Source organism: Impatiens glandulifera, unplaced genomic scaffold, assembly GCF_907164915.1.
Source record: "Impatiens glandulifera unplaced genomic scaffold, dImpGla2.1, whole genome shotgun sequence".
NCBI lineage: Eukaryota > Viridiplantae > Streptophyta > Magnoliopsida > Ericales > Balsaminaceae > Impatiens > Impatiens glandulifera.
Window position 1 is genome coordinate 157,842 of NW_025919451.1, and position 23,229 is coordinate 181,070.

The 23,229-nt window shown below is 33.1% G+C and overlaps 2 protein-coding genes across 3 annotated transcripts; one reads left to right on the forward strand and one right to left on the reverse strand.

Moving 5' to 3' along the window:
* The first annotated feature begins 17,677 nt into the window (after positions 1-17,677).
* On the forward strand, positions 17,678-18,951 carry LOC124917931 (BURP domain protein USPL1-like). The gene is made up of 2 exons (XM_047458195.1): positions 17,678-17,844; positions 17,928-18,951. The coding sequence occupies exons 1-2, from the start codon at positions 17,791-17,793 to the stop codon at positions 18,765-18,767; spliced, it is 894 nt and encodes a 297-aa protein (XP_047314151.1). The 5' UTR covers positions 17,678-17,790; the 3' UTR covers positions 18,768-18,951.
* A 950-nt stretch (positions 18,952-19,901) lies between these two features.
* Positions 19,902-21,184, reverse strand: LOC124917924 (organ-specific protein S2-like). Of its 2 annotated transcripts, XM_047458189.1 has the most exons (3): positions 21,043-21,184; positions 20,494-20,959; positions 19,902-20,436 (listed from the first exon to the last, which is right to left on the reverse strand). In XM_047458189.1, the coding sequence occupies exons 1-3, from the start codon at positions 21,103-21,105 to the stop codon at positions 20,075-20,077; spliced, it is 891 nt and encodes a 296-aa protein (XP_047314145.1). In that variant the 5' UTR covers positions 21,106-21,184; the 3' UTR covers positions 19,902-20,074. The 2 variants fall into 2 exon arrangements, with proteins under 2 accessions (XP_047314145.1, XP_047314144.1); XM_047458188.1 differs by having other exon boundaries at positions 19,902-20,959.
* Positions 21,185-23,229: the final 2,045 nt, after the last annotated feature.

Sequence of the window (23,229 nt, forward strand, 5' to 3'; positions counted from 1 at the left end):
GAATATGAAGTGATAGTAAAATTCTCTATTGTAACAATGAGGGAGTTAATGAATGCACCTAAATCAAAGACATATACTATCAGAAGTAGTTCTACATGGAAAATCAATGAAGTCTGGAAAAATAACATTGGGAAAAAGGCTGAAGATCATTCATACAAAGGAAAAATCTACTTGGGTAATGTATAGACAAAAGTGGAGGTACTGAATTCTCCTTTTGAATTTAAATTGCCTACTATAGTAGAAGAAAATTGTGTTAGGGAATGGGAAAATGTAGTGGTGGGAAACTACATAGGAAAGAATAAAGTTTCATTCATAGTCACCAAAGAGGCACTTATGAAGCAATGAGAGGAAAAATGATTGAAGAAAATTTCAGCGAAGGTACATGATCTCTACTTTCTGAAATTTAAGAAGGGATCAAATCTGGATGAAATTCTGTAAAATGGGCATACATATATTGGATCCAACTAAATGAAGATGGAAAGATGGTCTGATGATTTGAACCTATTAAACAAGCCTAAAGAAATAGTTCAGATATGGTTCAAACTTTGGAATATCCCTGTACACATGTATAATGTAGAAGCTCTTAGTCATTTTGCATGTTTATTGGGTACACCATTATACATGGACCCAATTACTGAAGGAGGAGAGCGAGCATCTATCATTTACTAGAATTAGCATTGAGGTGAATTCTAGAAGCACACTTCCGAATAGTATGACAGTAGTAGACAGAAAAGGAAAACCTACTGTTATGGAAATCATTTCTAAGTGGAGGCCATAAAGATACACTTTCTGAAATACCTTCCAACATGCAAACCCAAATTGTGATTTGGCTAAGGAAGAAGATCATAAAGTCCAGAATGTAAAGATGTAGGAAAATGAAACAAAGATGTCTATTATTAAAGAGCAAAATGTGGTTAAAGATCAGGAAACAGAAGATAAAGAAAATTATGTACAAGACGAAAGTAGTATGATGAAGGAGGTGGAACCTCAACCTAATCATATTGAAGAGATAGTTGAGGATTCTCAATCCAATCAAGTTGAAGTGGTTGCTGATGAAAATAGAGAGGAAGAAGAGAATTTTAAGGTTGATATAGAGGAATCCAAAGTTGATGAGGATTCTAAAGCTGAAACTAAAGAAAATAAAGACAATGATATTGAAATTCAAGTTGAGAACAACAAGGTGAAGAGCTCAGAATTCCTGAAGAATAATTCTTTTTATCAAATTAGAACGGATTCATATAAAGGAAAAAGTCAAAATGAGAATAGACAATACTCATCATCATCTTCAGTTCACCCCTCTTTCATTACAAGAGGAAGGAGAAGGGAAGAGGAAGGACAAGGGGAAGAGGAAGACAACCTAGAAATAAAAATCCTGATTGGGATAATTAGGATTTGATACAATTTGTAATTTTTGTTTGTAATCTCTATTTTCGTATGTTTGATGGGTACTAATCAGTTTTTTTAGGATCGTTTGATTGTCATCTTTTAATCATAACTAGGATTTGTCTAGCTTTAATTTTTGACACTCCCATTTCGGAATTTTAATTAAATGGTTTTAACCATTTTCTAAAAAAAGGGAGAGAGATAACGAAGAGAGAACAAGGCATACGAACATGCATGGATAGGTATGATAAATATTTACTACACATTTCACATAAGATCATATGTTCTTCATGGCTTCAAAGATTTTAGGAATCAGGTCGACATAGTCTTTGGTGCTTCATATTTTTCTTCCTATGTGGCTCAAAGTCCTTAAAAAACGACTTACTCTTTGGTGCTTCATATTTTTTGTCTTCGGGATAAGAAAAGACGTTTGGTCGTGGCTCAAAGTCCTCGACAAATTGTTTCTTTCTTTGTGCTTCATCTTTTTTTTCACCGGGATAGGAAGATACATTGGGCCTCGGCTCAAACTCGTCTAAGATGCCAGATTCTTTTTACGTGTGGCAATTGGCTGTTACTCTTTTTCCTTCGGGGACTAGTGGTTGGACCGACATGGTGCCCTGGGGAAGAAGGCCTTCTAGGTCTTGGGGCATAGTGTTGTACGTACCATCATTTAATTCTCAACTTGATAGTGAGGAATTGTTTTTTTTAATGGACAACTCTTGTATGTTCTTTTCTATTTATACACAATTTTGACATTCCTCCAAACCATTGATTTGACAACTCATGAATAGTTGATTTATTAGCAGTTTTTCTCTTCTAAATGATGCATCATCATTGCATTAATCTTTATTGATTCTCAACACAATTAGACATTGCGGAACACAGGTTTGAGCTACTATTTTCTTTCATCATTCAGTCACTCAATACCTACAACAAGTTTGATCCACCATGCCAACATGTATCTACAAAACAGATACAAACACAAAACAGAAGCATAACAAGGACCATCCGATGTGATAACAAAGCATAACCCTAGATTATCGACCTCTTATATCCTTTAATATATCCTCAATCTCCCAACCGAGGTACAAGAGGTACCTTATCAAGTTTCTCTAAAATAATAAATATAAAACTCAATATTAGACTAGACAAGATATATCTATTTGAGAAAGTTCTTTTGTTATGTTCAATCCATATCACCCACCTATCGTTATGGCTGATCACCACCTCTTTTTGATGCGCATAACTCATTCCATGCCCATATATGTAACTCCAAAAATTCCCCAAATTGACGCAAAAGAGGAGCAATGTAAAAGGATATTATATGTCATCTCTCCATTGTTCATACAAAGAGAAATCTACTCGCATTGGAATTCATTTTCTTTTGCATCGCTCCATCCGAAAGAAGATATTTTTTATGGAATAAGATCCATATCTTGTCCCATGGGTACTCAGATTTCTAAGGATTGAATTGCCCCACGCGAAAATGTCAGTCCCCATCCAAAACATAGAAACCTGTGATAGAGGGAGACCCCCTAATCAATATTTGATAGGGAAAGCAACAAAAGTTGCTCAAGATATAAATTTTCTGAAGCCAAAATTTAAAAAGAGTCCAAAACTTATTTTGATTAGTGGTAGAAAGCAAAATTAATTATCACAAAGTCATGGGTTCAGTTAAAACTTCGTCAAGCCTCCACTAGGAAAAACACAATTATGAATAAATAGACTAATTTAAGATGGTTATAAAGACGTAAATGAATAAATAGTAGCATTGATCTATCTCTTTATTCTTGAATATGAAATAGTTATAATGCCACAAAGAATGACGGTCATCTAAGAAAAGGATATATTGAAAGGAATCTAATAGTTACATATGACCACCCAAGGAAAATGTTGAACCTTGAAGAAGGAATTGACGTCTATCCACCTTAGATATTCTCTAATTTATTGAGGTGGTTGTTTTACCCAATTAACTCCTTAGAAAACAACTTGTCTATCACAATTATCTCTTCCATAATAATTTCATTTGAGTCGAATATTAAGATGAAAATGATGGCTCATATGTTTTTGTTCGTTATATCTTGGCTAATTGCAGTAACAAAGAGTAGATAGAAATGACTGCACCAAGCATTGTTCACAAGTAAATATTATTGGCTTTTGACTATTGAATCTTTGAAAAACGAGGAAAATTGGAAAGGACAATGAGATTTGTTGAAGAGAAAAAAGTCTTACTATTCTCTAGTGATCTGTATTAACCTCTACAAACAACCATTATAAAGGAGTAATTAGTCTAGAAACTCTAAATTACTTATACATACATGCCCAAGGTCATTAATAATTAAATAAACCCTAATGGTATAAAAGACAATAATGGTTTACAACTTTCAATTTTCTGACAATCAATGCTTAAACTCACAAATATAAGGTAAATATCGATAATAAAATCCTTGTCAAGTTAAAATATGAGCGACACTATTTGTTAATCCTAATGAACGACAGAATCTATTATTCGACTACTTCATCATCCAAAATTAACACATTTGTAAAATCATTATCAAGTTAAAATGGCACTACATAATTAATATTTGATATTAAAAAACAATTCAATGTCGTAATAATTGACATATATTAGGATGCGATGCAATGACTGACATTTTTAAAGTGAGTAGCATTGATGCAGTGTGTGTGGCGTCAATTATGTCATTATAATTGTTAACTGTTTCTCAAATTCGACTTTATCAGTTAATCTTCTAGTTTAACCAAATTCTTCAACAACTGAGCTTCAAATTTTTCTTAATCAAACACTAATTTTTGTACTTGATTAATGAAGTGATGAGAATTTATATTTTTCAATAACATCCTATAAGATTGATGTTGTACCATGTGGTCTCTCGAAAATATTCTTGTTCTTAAGTCATGTTGAAATCAAAGTCGTTGAGACAAAACTGCCTTAAATAGTCATAGTATTCAAAATTGTGGCCAAAATGGATTCAAATATAAAATATCGTCGCTAATATTCATTTTATTTTAGTTTTAGTTTTTATTTCAATACTATTTCTATTCTTAGTCAATACAAAAATATTATATTCAATTTTCTTTATACAATTTATTTAATAAAATTATACATTTCTACACTTACACACCAAACTTTAGTTAAATTACAAACATATATAGTTATGAACAAAAATGACATTATTTTTAATTTAGGAAGTTAACACAATTCCTATAGTCATAACCCCGCTTTAACTTAAAATGTCATCAGGGTAGATAGAATCCGTGACCTTTGTGACCTTTGGATGAATGATATAACAGACCTAGATTTTTTAGTAACATTCTAATTAATTTCTGGGGGAATATTTTGCTGGAAAAAAATTGTTGAACCTATAATAATTGTAGTTGTCTCGTGTAGTGTGTACAATTCATAATACAATTAATATGACAATTTCTGAGATTATATATAAAATATCAATGGTGAAGTTAATCGTTTTTCTCGAAAATCTCCGAAATCGATAATTTGTTCAGAGACGTTCTTTTTTTTGGATGTTTTTATTATTATTTTTTATTTTCTTCCATTTCATTAATGTGTAGTTGTGTTTAAACGATTCTCATATTTTCATTATACATGGATTATTTTCAAATAGATATAATAATAATAACAATAATGTAAGATGTGTTTGCTAAAGTGAACATGATGATATATTCCATTAAAGTGAATAATAATCTTAGAAATTTGATGATTGATCAAAAATAACAATATATTCATAGAATGGTGATGGTGTTGAGGTGCTTAGCTGAAAGAAGAAACAAACAGAGAGTTATGTTGATACTCTCTATGTTGATAGTGGATTAGTATTGTTAATTTATCACCATGATCGATAGAATTCAAATCTGAATTTTGTTCCTTCTTCTTTATACTTTATTTTTATTTTCTAATGAATATTACAACGTGATGTTCATTTCTTTTGTTTTAAGAGTTGTGATCCTCAACTTTAACTGAAAACATTCTTAATGTAAATCGAAACAGTGACATTTAGTCTTTTAGATGAGACTCTTGTCACTTAATCTATTATAATAATTCATTTTAAACATAAATTAATTCTTAATAGTTAGTACATATAAATATTTGTTTGGATTTTGACTCGATACAAATTGGTATATATACAATTCAGAAGTGAATTCGATCGATAGAATTAAGTTATAGTTATCAATTAAAAATATTTAATAGTTTTAAGTTCTTATATATTTTTATAAATTTCAGAGTTTAATTATTAATAGGTTAAAAGAGAGCATTCGGATCTGCGGCTGTACCCACCTTCAATATTCTTCAAAACTATATTTTTTAATTCTTTTCAAGTAGAGAGATAGGGATTAAAGTTGAGAGAGTGATACAACCAACTATACATGTTGTGAAACAACATATCCGGAGCCTAAAAGACAAATACTTAAAAATTCAGCTCTAATCTTGCATGGCAGAATATCCGAGTAAGGGGATATGACACTGGCTGGTCTTATTTGATATGGTTATACCCCGGCATCAGGTTGTCTTGTGGCTGGCATTTCGGGATAGACTCACAACAAGGGACAGAATCAAGAAATATATGACAATCCTGAGTACAGGCTGCGTTCTATGTTCTAATGGCGAGGAAACGATTGCCCACATTCTTTGTGACTGCTTTTACACGGCTACTATATGGAGGAATTATACCGAGGCCATGGGGTTGAGAAATTTTCCCAAGGAATGGACTCATATTACAGAATGGGTGCTTGGTAAGGCTAGGGGTGATTCGTTTTTTAGTAATGTCATTAAATGTTATTATTTTGGTGTTATTGTTTATCAACTATGTATGGAAAGAAATTCAAGGTTTTTTTTTTTTAGGACAAAGCGTGATGAAGAGCCTACATGGTGAGATATTGTGGTGGATGGTCATGGTCTTATTCACACATGGAGGAGAATTCCTACAACTATAGATAATCGGAAGTTTTGTAAAAAATGGTGCATCAAGTATGAAGAAGTCAGAATACCTCTTATAACTTATTATAAGGCAAGATGATATATTTTATTTGTGGATTGTTTAGATGCATGTTTGTTTGTTTTGTTTGATTTGATTTGATTTGATTGTTCATTGAATTAAGGTAAATGCTTGTTTTTCCTAATTCTAAACTATGTAGTTTTTCGTTTGTTTTTTTTATTGAAATGACAATAAGTCATTTTAAAAAAAATACTTAAAAATTGCTAGAATACGTCGGTAAATAATTTATGTCGCATATTATTGTGCCGATAAAATAAAGTAAATATCTAAAACAGAATACACTTTTGACACATAATATTCCGGTGCTAAATTATGCGTCGTTAATTAATGTTTTTCCGACCCGTATTTCTAGCACACAAATAAACGCCGGTAAAAAACATTTGCAATGCATTTTAAACCTGAAGAAACCATTTTTCTTTCAGAAAAATTGTATTTTGTTTGTGCTAGAGAGGTTTAGAAAATAATCGTACCAAAAAGAGCAACATCCAAAACGGAAGGGAACTTTCAAGACTTTCTTGCTCGATCCATTCCAATAAAAAGATAAATAAATGGTATGTATTAATAAGTAAAAATATTAAAGTATCTCAAGTGATAAGAGTAATTTTAAGGAGACCAAAAATCACGGGTTTAACTATCATTTAAAATACCTTAAGTTGAAGTGAATGTCAAGATTGTGGGAGTCATGCTATATATACGGTCATCATAAGTGTAGTAATAAAAAGATAAATAAATGGTAGACTTTTAGCTCATTATAGGAATGTTAACTTACATATATAAGAACTTATCCAATTATCATGTGGTATGTAGCATATGGAGTGACATATCAATTATATGAAAAAGTTACCATTACCATTATCGTTTACTGTGGGCGATGATTCATCAATCCATTTTTTAGGATGCATGGTGTTGGGTAAGTATTTTGTAATTGTCTTCCTCGTGCTTGCCTCTATTGTTATTTGTTGAGAAGTCATAGTCAAGGATATGCATGACCATCGCTCTTAAGATTTTGCTCATCGTATCAGATATAGAAAGAAGTTATCATTAGAAGAAAATATGTATCATAGTAGATTGTTATCATTAGTGGCCAACAAAAGAGGTGTCTCCAATGAACAGGATATGATGTGATGGAGGGATATGAATAAGTTTAATGTGAGACACTATTAATCTCTTTACCATAGAGTTGCTCCAATTGAACTGCTAGGAGAAATTGTGGGAATTTAGGGTTCCCACTAATCTCTTTTTCGAGTTGAGTGTGATACACGGTGGATTCTAACTGATGATATATGTATGTGCAAATGTCTTATCTTAGTTAATCGATATATATAGTTTGTGTCTTAAGTAGGTGTAGACGACCACTAATAATCCCTTAAATTATGAGGGGGTTGCGGGTATTTTAAGTCTTCTTTGGAGCATTACTAGTATTCATTGGGTTATATCGATCGAGAACTATTGGTGTGTGTTAAGAAACTTGAATTGAGGTGGCTAGACTTGTGGGTCTGAGACAATTGGGTTATATCCCTATTATTTTCTAGTAAATAGTTTTATTGGAGAGAAATCACAGAACTTTCAACAATCTCAAACGACCGTTGTGAATCCTTAATAATGCTCACATTGACATTATATGAGGTTCAATCTAAGAAGTGGACAAATTCGGTCGGAGATCATATTGCACTTTTGAAAGATTTCGGAAAACATTAAAAGTTAATATTTTTGATTAATTTGCCTACACAAGTGTTATGTTTTTTTCGTTGTACTAACATGACTATCCATTTTATAATATCATGGTATTATATATATATATATATTTAAAAAGAAAAAACAGAACTTTCAAAGTATTTATTATTTTATATCGTAATTTATTTTTCAGAGGGGATATTATAACATTGATTTATCATTCTCATTTTAATTAAGTTGCTATCAGTCAAAATATATATTGAGATCTCAAAATTTTACGTCAAAACGATTTCCACTTAGTTGTTTACATTTAGTGATTAACTAGTCATTTTTCATCAGAATGTGCACTTTCATATAAATCGGTTATTCCAATCTATATAAAACTTCCGGGGCTTACTTTGAAAAAAACCTCACATCATAATTTAAATGAAAGGCTACCCAACATCCAATCAAAGACTATTTATTAATATATATAATTTACTTAAATATCTTAATCAAGTTAGGTCAAACCTAGCCGATAATTAAACAATTTTAGTTAGGACCATGTAAGAAAATGATGAATCATAAGATTATTATAATGATTTTACGTCCAATTCCTCTCATATATCTGGTGAAAAGGACGTACAAATAAAGAAAATAAATGATGAATCATAAGATTCTTAATGTTAATTTTACTTCCAATTATTGGTGATGACATGGACAAAATAGATAATTGAGTGTGTTTTTTTAATATTAACTAATTACATTTGTAGTAATTGGCCCCGATAATGTATGTATGCGTGTGAGCGGTTTCATTCATTCGTTTTGTATACATAATGCACAACTAAATCATTAAAGTCGGATTGAAAAATTCTCAAATTTCGGTTTATTGGTTGATTTGGTTTGATCGGTTAGAAGATCGATTTCAATCGTTTATAACAAGTAATTACTAAATAATAAAATTATATCTAAAATTTACGAAAAAAACAAATATCAACAATGTGTTGGAGAAATCGAATAATAGTACCTGTTTAGCAATTCAGAAATAAACAAGTTACAACAAGGCCTAACAATTCTTTTTCCCTTTTGTGTAATCAAATAGGCAGCCAAAACAATTGAGCATCAAACAATCAAACAATCAAAGAAACAGAGAGCAGGACACCAAGATTTTACGTGGAAAACCCAAATTAGGTACAAACCACGGGACACTTCGGCCACTTAAATCATCCACTATATCAAATGGGTATACAATGTAGTTCAATACAAGCCTAGAGGTAATCTAACAGAATTTATCAATTGACCGCATCCTAACTTGTCATTCACATACATTATCATCATCACTAAAGATGGCTAACCAAATGGAGAAGAGATAAAGGAAATCAGAAGAAGAACCTGCTACTTCAATGGAGGAAGAACTGTTGGAAGAGAGAGAGAGAAAAACAATCTAAAACTGCTGTGTTTTTTTTTCCTTAATTAAATATGCCCTAATGGGCTTTATTAATTTGTTAGGCCTAGCTGCCAAATGAGCTGACCCAACAAAACTCCCCCGTCAGCGCAACTTCGCGGGCTCCAATAAACCCGCTCTCTCCCGACAATCTTCAAACTTGTCCTTAGGCAAGGATTTCGTAAACATATCGGCACCATTCTCACTTGTATGAATCTTCTCCAAGTTCAGCTCTTTTGCCTCAAGCACATCACGTATCCAATGATATCTCACGTCGATGTGTTTGGATCTCGAATGAAAAGCTGAATTCTTTGAGAGATGAATGGCACTTTGACTGTCGCAAAACAAAGTAAACTTATCTTGTTTTTGGCCCAACTCTTGTAGGAACTTCTTCATCCATAACACCTCTTTACATGCCTCAGTAGCTGCAATATACTCAGCTTATGTAATAGACAAAGCAACACACTTTTGTAACCTTGACTGCCACGAAACAGCACCGCCTGCAAAGGTAACCAAAAAACCTGATACAGATTTTCTTGAATCAACATCACCCGCCATATCAGAATCTGTAAAGCCTTCCAAAATAGGAGTATCACTTCCGAAACATAAACGTGCTTTCGAAGAGCCTCGAAGATATCTAAGAATCCACTTAACAGCCAACCAATGTTCTTCTCCAGGGTTGGAGAGGTACCGACTAACAACACCAACTGCGTGTGCTATGTCCGGTCTTGTACATACCATGGCATATATAAGACTACCAACTGCAGAGGCATAAGGTACATTCTTCATTTCATCTCTTTCTCACTTGTAGGACATTGTTTAGAACTTAACTTGAAATGACCTGCAAGTGGAACTGAAACCGGTTTTGCATTTTTCATTGCAAACCTCTCAAGTACCTTCTCAATGTACTTCTCTTGTGATAGCCAAAGTGTTCTGTTCTTTCTGTCTCTTGTGATTTCCATGCCTAGGATATGCTTCACTGAACCCAAATCTTTCATTGCAAAAGACTTGTTCAAATCCCTTTTGAGCTTCTCAATTTTCGCAATATCTTGCCCAACAATCAGCATATCATCAACATAGAGCAGAAGAATAACATAATCATCAACACCGTATCTCTTGATGAAAACACAATGATCAAAAGTAGTCTTACTGTACCCATTTACTTCCATGAAGGAGTCAAATTTCCTGTACCATTGTCTAGGCGCTTGTTTGAGCCCATACAAGCTTTTCCTCAACCTGCAGACAAGATCTTCTTTACCTTTAACTCTGAAACCCTCAGGTTGTTCCATATAGATCTCTTCCTCCAAGTCACTATGGAGAAATGCAGTCTTCACATCCAGTTGTTCAATTTCCAAATCTTGACTAGCAGCCAATGCCAACACAACTCTGATGGATGATCTCTTCGCAACTGGTGAGAAGATCTCTTCAAAATCAATCCCCTTTTTCTGTCCAAAGCCCTTCACAACCAGTCTTGCTTTGTATCGAGGTTGTGAGCTATTCTCTTGGTGCTTCAACTTGAATACCCACTTGTTCTTCAAAGTCTTCTTTCCTTTTGGAAGTTTCACCAAGTCATAAGTTTCGTTCTTTTGCAAGGAATTTATCTCTTCTTGCATTGCCACCGACCACTTGTTCTTGTTTTCATGAGACAATGCTTCTTGATAGGTTTCTGGTTCTCCCCCGTCAGTCAACATCACATACTCATTGGGAGGATACCTACTAGAAGGTTGTCGCTGCCTACTAGATCTTCTAATATACTGATCATCAGGTGGCTCTAGAGAACTATCATCATCTTGTTCAGCTTCCTCTGTTGGCTCAGCATCAACTAAAGGAGTCTCATCAACCTCAACTTGGGCATTCTCCACATCATTGGGCTGTGATTGTGGTGTACGAATCCTACCATTGTCAGGCAATTCATTCTCTGTAGACTTCGGCTTTTCCTTTTTCTCAAAGTCTTCAATGGTCTGATCTTCAAAGAATACCACATCTCTACTTCTAATGAGTTTCTTGTTAACCGGATCCCAACATCGGTACCCAAATTCTCCGTGGCCATACCCAATAAAGATACATTGTCTCGTCTTGCTATCAAGCTTAGCTCTCTCATCTCGAGGAACATGAACAAACACTTTACAACCAAAAACTCTCAAGTGATCATAAGAGACGTCTTTACCTCTCCAAACTCTTTCTGGAACGTCGCCATCTAAAGCACTTGAGGGTGAAAGATTTATCAGATCAACCGCTGTCTTCATTGCCTCTCCCCAAAAGGATTTTGGCAACTTAGCATGAGACAACATACACAAAATTCTCTCATTGATAGACCTGTTCATCCTCTATGCAACTCCATTCTGTTGAGGTGTTTTTGGCACAGTCTTCATAAGTTTGATCCCATGACTTTTACAGTATTCCACAAATGGTCCTCTGTATTCGCCACCATTGTCCGAACGAACACATTTCAACTTCTTCCCAGTTTCTCTCTCCACTTCAGCATGAAACAACTTGAAGTAATCCAATGCTTGATCCTTAGTCTTCAAGCAATATGCCCACACCTTCCTTGAGCAATCATCGATAAAAGTGATGTAATAATGAGCACCACCTAAAGTCAAGGAATCCATAAAACATATGTCTGTGTGAACCATATCTAGGATATTGGGCTTCCTAGATGGAGAGAAACTTTTGAAGGAAACTCTATGTTGCTTACCAACTAATCAATCTGTGCATGTCTTCAAATCCGTGGACTTTAAGCCCTGGAGATCGATTGTCTTGGAGAGAACTTGCATGCCATTCTGACTTAAGTGACCAAGTCTCTTATGCCAAAGCTGTGCTGAACAATCATTAACTGCATTTGCTTCTCCCCCATAAGACTTAGTCTCTGTCACATAAAGAGAACCAACCTTCTTTCCTTTAGCTATCACCAAAGACCCCTTAGTGAGTTTCCATTTTCCTTCACCAAAGTAACTATGATAGCCCTCATCATCAAGAATACTAGTAGAGATCAAATTCATCCGAATATCAGGAACATGTCAAACATTCTTCAAAAGTAGCTTGCACGAAGTGTTAGTATCCAAACAGACATCTCCTTTTCTAACAATCTTACACGTAACATGGTTTCCCAACGTCACTGAACCAAACTGTCCACTAGTGTAAGAAGCAAATATATCACAACGATTGGTGACATGATAAGAAGCACATGAGTCTACCACCCATTGTGTATCTTGAGAAACAAGGTTGATACTATCATTGTCGTAAACAATATCGATGTCGTTATCACCCACATTTGCAACCTTACTACTTCCATCTTGCTTATTCTCCTTTTGTTCCCGTTTCAAAGATCTGCACTGATACTTCTTGTATCCTGGCTTGCCACAATGATAACATGTAATCTCTTTTCTCGAGCTGGATGTTCCCCGTGACCTGTCTGAACTGCCACTGCGATTCTTTGGAGTTTTACTTTTACTTCTACCCCTTTTCTCAGTCACGAACACCTGACTTGGAGTCGAGAAGCCCTGTTCTTTTCTTCTAGCCTCTTCATTCAGCACGCTCTCTTTCATCATTTTCAAAGTGAGCTTACCTTGTGGAACAAAATTGGTAATTGAAACCACAAGTGTTTCCCAACTATCAGGCAGGGAGTTAATCAAACACATAGAATGAAGTTCATCATCAAATTTCATTCCTATCGCAGCCAACTCATTTAGAATCCCCTGAAAAGTATTTAGATGCTCAGACATAGAAGACCCATCTTGATATTTTAATGAGCAAAGCTTCATAAATAGAAATGCTCTGTTTTGAGTGTTGTTCTTTTCATACAGTTCACTCAAAATAGTCCACACTTTATGAGCATTAACCTCAGTAGCCACATGTTGATACACACTGTTGTCAACCCATTGCCTGATTTTACCAACTGCCTTTCTGTTCAGCTTCTTCCAATCTCCATCTGTCATAGCCTCTGGTTTGCCTTTATCACCCAAAATAGTGTCTTCATAATCATAATTACACAATAAGTCCTCCATCCGTGACTTCCAGATTGTGTAATTGGTAGCTGTGAGTTTGATCATCGTTCCATTACTACTCAACGATTCTTCCATTTGAATTATACAAGAATCACCACCAAACGAACTCAGCTCTGATACCACTTGTTGGAGAAATCGAATAATAGCACCTGTTTAGCAATTCATAAATAAACAAGCTACAACAAGGCCTAACAATTCTTTTTCCCTTTTGTGTAATCAAATAGGCAGCCAAAACAATTGAGCATCAAACAATCAAACAATCAAAGAAACAGAGAGCAGGACACCAAGATTTTACGTGGAAAACCCAAATTAGGTAAAAACCACGGGACACTTCGGCCACTTAAATCATCCACTATATCAAATGAGTATACAATGTAGTTCAATACAAGCATAGAGGTAATCTAACAGAAGTTATCAATTGACCTCATCCTAACTTGTCATTCACATACATTATCATCATCACTAAAGATGGCTAACCAAATGGAGAAGAGATAAAGGAAATCAGAAGAAGAACTTGCTGCTTCAATGGAGAAAGAACTGCTTCAATGGAGGAAGAACTGCTAGAAGAGAGAGAGAGAGAGAGAGAAAAATCAACCCAAAAACTACTGTGTTTTTTTTTCCCTTAATTAAATATGCCCTAATGGGCTTTATTAATTTGTTAGGCCCAGCTGCCAAAAGAGAGCTGACCCAACACAATGTATATTATTATAGTTGAATGGTTGAAAACTTAATTATTAAGAGTAATGTTTAGGTATAACTATAAGTTTTGTGTAGATTCATAGCTCAATTGTAGAGCACAATAACTCAGGCTTTTGAGGAGTGGGAAAAATTGTTTGAATTCTATGGATGCATGCCAATGTTATGTTCCTTTGGCTTGGTACAACACTAATGATGACATTCCTAAATCTGTATCCAAATTAAAAGTTGGTTACTTAATTGTCGCACATGAAAAAATTACCCGCAATTTTTAAGATCTCACTAATAAGCACACATAGTAATGAGTTCGAGTCTTCACACTCAAATCACTAAAAGCGAAGTTTTGTACTATAAGTTGGGACAAGTGTCTTTGGTCATATATTGTTCACATAATATTTCTCAAGTTTGTTTTTTAATTTACATAGGGAATATAATAAGTATCTCTTGAAGCCTACCAAGACCAACCGCTTATTTTCCATTAACAATGTTTTACCTCTATTTTAACAGGATGATAATGGAGCGGATTGAGGCAGAGTGTACATTTATTATTCCTGTCCGTTCTATTTCGGGAATTTTTTAATATCATTCCCACCATATTCTGTTTCATGAAATCTCCACGGGCACCGTTTATACTAATTTTAAAAAATTAAAATTATTTATGAAAATTTTATATAAGATAATAGTTTTATATAATATATGTTAACATATTATAAATTCTTATTAATATACAGAAATAAACTTAAAACCGAATATATAAATATATTAGTGATGTTATATATTTAATTATGTTTATTAGTATTCGGGGCAAGTACACAAATATCATCGTCGTCCCATCCCTGATCAACTACCGGTCAAACTAGTAAACAAAACATCAAAATAAGATAATTAAGATAAAAAACTGTAGAGAGGATTCAGATGGAAAGTAGAGCGGATTATAATTGTCATAGTTGACCGTTAATCCTTGCTAAAAAAAAATGGGCAGGCAAATTTTAGTTTGATATTTTTGACAAGGGTTATCCAGTCTCAATTATTCATTTGGCTTCGCCAAGATATATCTGTGAATTCATCATGATGTTTTTGATTATATAGGTTATTCTATTCTATATATAATTCTGCTGGCTACACAACAAAGAGCAGAAAAATTGTTGTCTGAATATATTTGTAAATATTAATACATGTGAATGAATATCTATTAATTCTGAAAAATAATGTCATATAATTAGTCTATTTTTATTTAATAAAGAGACAAATAAACCGTGGTCATCGACCGCAGTCCTCTTATTATATTTCACATTACAAAATTAGTAGTAGTTAGATAATGACATCCTTTTAGCAACAAAAAAAAAGATAATAATAGAAGATAATGACATCACATGTATTATTATTATTATTATTTTATTATTATTATTAAATTGCATGCAGATTTTTTCACGTGGTTCTATTATAAATTATGTAGATCGTCCCAAGAAAGCAATAAATCTAACGACAGCATATCTTGCATGGTGGGTCATTTCTTTGTTTGGCTAGTTTTTTTTTATATAAATATTTTTATATTAAAAAATATTTATAAATATTATCTAATTTAGTTTTGGGACAACCAACTATTATTAATCTATAAATTTCATATTAGATTTACTTTAAAATAACATTATTTTATTTTGTTGCTAATTGCTTTAATTTGTCCTTTTTTTTCCTTTCTTTTTGTGATCTACGTCATTTTTGCAATGAAATGAATTTCATTAACAAAAAAAAAATAACATTGTTTTATAAATAGTGATTATTGTTGATAAATAATTATATTTTTGAGAAGAGGATAAAAAACAATCTAGTCTTAATCTGAGATTGATTTGGTTTCATTATTAAAAGTTTGGTTCATTATGGTGAATCTAGCATCTAGATCTTATAATTAAAATATTAAAGTGATCTTTCTTCATATGTAATTTTCATATATTAAAGTGAGCTAGGTAGTTATTATAATACAATAATTATACACATAATTTAGAGGAGTAATTTAAAGGAGGTGGGAAAGTAATTGAAACAAAAGTCTTCTCTTGAAATGAATGATAAGAACTAAAAAAATGGCTCTTGATCTAGATTTTCAGCTAAAAAAATAGGAAGCTAAAAACACTAAACAGCACGTAGATGGTATAAGTTCCTATAACCGAGTTTCACTAAAAAGAATCGATTAAAAATGAATCAAAACACCTTGGCGGCGCTTATAATTATATTACCGGCGTATACATAAGGGTCGCTAGACTAACTCCAAACCGAATTTTCGCGACGCATAATTAAGCGTCGGTAATATTTTGTGCGGCGCTTTTTCATCGGTAAAAGTCGTTTAAGTGTCGACAAAATGTATTTTTGTTGTGTGAACCCAAGAACCAACTCACAAATATAACATGATGAGATCAAAATCAGTAAAAGCTTTGTGTCGCCAAAGTCGGCAACAAGGGGGACTTCCTTCAATTTAAAATAACATAAAAAAATCTTTTAAAAACAAACATTAGGATCAACAAAAAAAGCTTAACAATTTAGTTGTCAATCTCGATACGCCAACCAGAACAACTCTAGCAGGTGCAAACCCGGGGTAATGCCCTCCTTGACATGATCTGAATAGGGGAGATATTTCCAAAAAAGAGGACAGGCTATTAATGTCCTCTCATCCGGCATCCCATAACATGGCTGAGCATCTAAAGTAATCATTCTTCCAACTAAAGATATACTTTTTTTCAAGTTTTCTAGTAAGATCATCTATTTTGGTATTTGAGGAAATAAATTGTCATTATATTTGGTCACATCCAGTTGTTATACCATCTATGTCACTATTATTGTGAATTCAAGATCAGCTTACAAAAAATAATTATCTCAAAAAATTATATATATATATATATATCAATTTTTTCTATATATACATATTAATTTCACTTGAGATATTGTTGATGAAAACTAAAAAATGTTGAGATATAATTCTTATTCACCTATATCTATAATGGCTAGATATAGATATTATTGTCAAAATATTAAACAATTTTAGATTATTTGAAAACTAATATTTTGTCAGAATCACAATTATTTTTTAAATCATCAAAGTAAAAAAACATATCCAAGTGATTTTGTTTATATTTATTTGATACCAAAAGTGTGACTGAATTAAATAAATAAAAATTTAGGTGAAGAGTGAATAAAAATAATAATATTTTATAAACTTTTAGATCAAGTTAACAAAACAAAATTGATAAATTTTGTTGACACATTATTTTGTCTGACTAATTGAACATTTTTAAGTTTTGATTTAACCTTTTATGTTAATTCCTTTTCATCTTAAATAACATAAAGCCAGCTCAACAATGAGTGGATTCCTATTACATGATGGTATGGGGGCAAAATAAAATAAAGAAATGGACAAAAATAGTAGGGTCTCCTTAATTATTAACAACAATATCAATATCACCATAATCATTCAATTAAATTATTGGCTATCTTTTGAAGATACATCACCCCATTAGCCTTATGCTCAGAAGATGATCAATAATTTTCATTCTTCTAATTTCCATATCTTGGAAAAGAAAAGAAAAGAAAGATGGGTTTTAGACATGGTTCTTGGAATGTTTTCCTCAATCTTCTTCTTTTCATGGTAAATATTTTATTCAACAATATAACTTTTTTATTATACCATATTCATGTACAACTAAGTAATTTTTTTATTCAATTATGTAGTTTCTTCATGGAAGTTGTCAATCCATCAAATTATCTTCCGGGGGAGAGGATGATCATCATAATCAAATGGTCTCGGACGCTCATATTGAAATGGTAGTTCATCACGATCACCACCATCATCAAGGCCATCACATGATGATGGATGATCCATCGGTGATTGTGTTTTTTACTTTTGATGATCTTAAGGTTGGGAACACAATCCCTATCCACTTTCCTAAAAGGGACCCTTCTTCCTCTCCTCATTTCTTACCAAGAAAGGAGGCTGAATCTCTCCCTTTCTCATCTCAAGAGCTTCCTTCCCTTCTTAGATTCTTCTCTTTCTCTCCACAATCCCCACAATCCATAGCCATGGAAGAAACCCTTAAAGATTGTGAGAGAAATCCAGCCATAGGTGAGACCAAGTTATGTGCTACTTCTTTGGAATCCATGCTCGACTTTGCACGTGGTGTCCTTGGATTCAATCATGTCTCGAACATCCAATCCGTATCCACCATTCATCTGACGAAATCAGACATTCTTTTCCAAAACTTCACGATCATGGATTTCTCTGAATACAACGCGGCTTCAAAAATCGTGCCTTGTCATTCCATGCCATACCCTTTTGCGGTGTTCTATTGCCATTATCAAGTGGGAGAAAACAGAGTGTTTAAGGTATTTTTAAAGGGTGAGAATGGAGATAGAGTGGAGGCTGTTGCGGTTTGCCACTTGGATACTTCCAATTGGAGCCAAACCCATGTGGCATTTCAGGTGTTAGGAACGGAGCCTGGTTCTTCATCGGTGTGTCATTTCTTCCCTGCTGATCATCTTGTTTGGATTCCATCTACACCAGCTTTGAATTGATTAATGTGATATTGAGTCCTCCAACCATGTATTATCACCACCATAATAATAATGTAATTAATTATTGATGCTTTTATATTGGTAATGTGTCATAGTAATAATGTAACATGGTTGTTTACTATATAAAGTGCTATGTAATAAGAAAACAATGTTATTTTAATGTTATTTGCCTATGTCCTATTTAATTCCAACTTTCTAAAAAATTGTGAAGACTTTTAATTCAATTTTACCTAATATTGGTGACAAGTTCAACAAAATAAAACTAACAGAAAATGAATACAAGATAGGTTTATCTAAACGAATCAAAATATGTCGTAACAACTGAAATTGATACTAATCTTAGTACTTTAGGGGTAAGATCTGTTTTTTCTTTCTTAAGAGCTTTATAGTTTACATCACATTGAAATTTTTGTGTCTTTTCTTTCATCCTCTTGCTGTTTCTCTAAGATATTTTTAATAGATTTATCAATTTTTCGCATCAAATTTCTTGAGTTGTTCCTTCTTTAAATTATCTAATCTTCTCTAATCATGCAATCAATCCATTCATTTTCCATGTTCTAAGAAACGCATAGAGAGCTGTTGTACATCTCATCAATCTTGTCCTCACCTCTAAGAAACGCATAGAGAGCTGTTGTACATCTCATCAATCTCGTCTTCACCTCTAAGAAACGCATAGAGAGCTGTTGTACATCTCATCAATCTCGTCCTCACTCACTTATGTACAGAAGGTTCTGAAGACGGGCCTCCTTAGCCTCAACCCGACTCAATGAATGAATTATGTCTGCTTCTCTAAGAGCCTCCATCTTGAGATAACCTTTGGGTATGATCTCTATTTTTTCATTTCCAAATCAAAATCCACGACTAACAAATTATCATCCCCAAAATGTGTCTCCTTAACCACCTCCCTCGAAGAAGGTAATGAAGGAGATCGATACACTGATGAGGAACTTTATCTGGGGCAGTAGAGGAAGAAGAGGAGGAAAAAAGTCAAATGGACCGCTCTCTACAAACTGAAGGACGAGGGAGACATCGACTTATTTAAATAGAAAAAGTACTATTGAATCCAAGCAATAACAGAAATTATATATTGAAATAGTATTTTTAAAAGGTAACACTATTGAAATAGTTCTGAAAAATATATGTTTCATTACTTTTTTTTTTTATTTGAACACATGAACATGAACATGATCAATACGCTTACAACTTAACACTAGAACATTTATTCATTTGGGACTAATCACACAAACACAAAAGATGAACACAAAGACAATGATAGAGGTAGGTTTGTATTATCTTCTTACACCTCCCTATGCAGAGGGATAAGCGGTCACATCCGGCCTCGGCTCAAAGTCATTTAGAAAGACCCGGCCACTCTTATCAACAGCCGGATAAGAGGTCACGTCCGGCCTTGGCTCAAAGACCTTTACAAAGAGCCGGTCACTCTTATCTGCAGCCGGATAAGAGGTCACGTCCGGCCTTGGCTCAAAGACCTTCACAAAGAGCCGGTCACTCTTATCTGCAGCCGGATAAGAGGTCACGTCTGGTCTCGGCTCAAAGTCCTTTAGAAAGAGCCGGTGACTCTTATCAGCAGCTGGATAAGAGGTCACGTCCGGCCTCGGCTCAAAATCCTTTAGAAAGAGTCGGTCACTCTTATCAGCAGCCGGATAAGAAGTGACCGATCTCGGCTCAAAGCCCTTTAAAAAGAGTCGGTCACTCTTAACAGCAGCCGGATAAGAAGTGACCGATCTCGGCTCAAAGTCCTTTAAAAAGAGTCGGTCACTCTTATCAACAACAGCCGGATAAGAGGTGACGTCCGGTCTTGGCTCAAAATTCTTTAGAAAGAGCCTTCCACTCTTATCAGCAGTCGGATAAGAGGTCACATCAGGCCTCGGCTCAAAGTTCTTTACAAAGAGTCGACCACTCTTATCAGCAGCCGGGTAAGAGGTGACGTCTGGCCTCGGGTCAAAGTCCTTTACAAAGAGTCGACCACTCTTATCAGCAGCCGGATAAGAGGTCACGTCCGGCCTCGGCTCAAAGTCCTTTAGAAAGAGCCGCTGGTCATTTTTATCAGCAGCCGGATAAGAGGTGATGTCTGGCCTCGGCTCAAACACATTATTGAACTTGGTTAGTCTTTCCCTCCTGTATTCTTCTCCTCCAGCCTCTATTCTTGCTCCATTACTCCTGCTTGAAAGCTATATATATTTGCGACTTATTAATTAGTAGTTCATCAATCAAATTATAACAATAAACACATAAATGAAATTTTAATACCCACCAGAAGAAGAAGAAGAAGCATAAATGATGATAAACAAACTATGAAATTAGCAGAAGATGCCATATATGTATCTTGAACAAAACTGATGATTCAAATTATAATCCTCTCCATTATTTATACTCATCAGATCACTATAGTACCTCTCTTGAGATTAAGGTCATGTTTGGTATTAACTAGTTCACTTATTATTTATATACATACTACATAGAAAAATAGTAAATTGATGGTAAAGATTTCGACCAAGCAAATTCAATTAAGAGCACTTACATTGAAATAAATAAATAAGATTTTATTTGTTTGATTTTTTTACACCGTTTTAATGATTTTTTCGTTGTCGTTGTCGTGTACTTAAATAATTATTAATTTCAGAATATTATTGTATGTACTGTTTAAAATAATAATAAAAAATAAGATTGAAAAACCTAATTAGCCGAAATAAGATTAATATGTTTCATTCTTTAATCTTATAATTTTCCATGATTTATCTCTTCTGTCATAAATATAGTTGATGGCATGCTCCCTAGTACAAACAAACTATATAGCCAAAAAAAAAATATTTCCACAAACATGAAAAAAGACAAAGGAGAAAAACGGATAAATAATTAAAAGGAAAAAAATAATTTGAACAAATTTTTAATGATAAAAAATCTCTAATTTAGGAGAAAAATGACTTTTTTGTATTGTTGTTTATTATAATGAAAAAAAAAATTACAATGATTGAGTATCTAAAATATTTAATTATGCAAAAAATCATTTCTAGACATAAATAATGATTTAATTAGATTTTGAAAGTATAAATAAATTAAGATTGTTGTACAGTGGTTGGCTAATCAATTAAAAAAAGTTATATCCTATCTAACTAACATATATAGAGTTCCTTTTTTTTTTTCCAAATCATAAATATTGAATTAATTATTGAACTCACAGAAAATAACTTTTTCTTTAGTAAATGTTATTTATTTTTCTTTTAAAGTAGAAAATCAAAGGTCCATAACTCAATCCATCGTTATAAAAAACAAATATCAATTATGAATATTATAGTTAAATTGTTGAAAACTTAATAATTATTAAGAGTAATAATTAGTTATAACTATAAGTTTTGTGGGGATTCATAGCTTTATGAGTTGAGTCTTCACACTCCGATCACTGAATGGGAAGCTTTTGCTCACATAATATTTCTCTAGTTTGTTTTTAAATTAACAAAGGGCATATAATAAGTATATCTGGAAGCCTACCAAGACCAACCACTTACTTCGAGAATGTTTTTAATACCATCTCCGGCCTGTACGATTTCAGAAAAATTGTCTATGATAAAATTATATAAAATGTTAATTTTATATAATATATATAATAGTATATTGAAAATTCATATTAATATAAATAAATAAACTTAAAACTGAATACATAAATATTTTACTAATATTATATATTTAGTTATGTTACTAGTGTTCGGAACGGAATCGGGACAATTACATATACATAAATACAGTCATCGTCTCATCCCGGTCAAACTAGTAAAAAAAACCATTGACATACTTGATTCTTAACCGTTAATCCTTGCTAAGAAAATGGGGCATCACCAAAGAGCAAATTTTAATTTGATATTTTTGACAAGGGTTACACCCAATCTCAATTATTGATCATATGGCTTTGCCAAGATATATCTGTGCATTGATCATGATGTCTTTGATATTGTAGGTTATTCTATTCCATATATAATTCAGTCGGCTACACTACACAGCAAAGAGCAGAATTATTGTTATTTGAATATATTCTTAAATATTAATTAATGTCTGTGAATATCTATTAATTCTGAAAAATAATGTCATATAATTAGACTATTTTTATGTTAAAAAGATGGACAAATAAACCGAGGTCGACATCAACCCCAGTCCTCTTATTATATTTGACTAAAACAAATAGTAGTTAGATAATGACAACCTTCTAGCAAAAAGAAAATATAATCACATCCCATGTATTATTATTATTATTATTATTATTATTATTATTATTAAATTGCTGCAGCTTTTTTCACGTGGATGTATTATAGAGATTATGTACATCGTACCAAGAAAGCAATAAATCGACAACAATGATAGGTCACATCATGCATGGGTCTAACTTGAGGTGGGCATAATTTGGGTTTATCTAAACTTAATCTTAACTCAAACCCAAAATATTAATTTG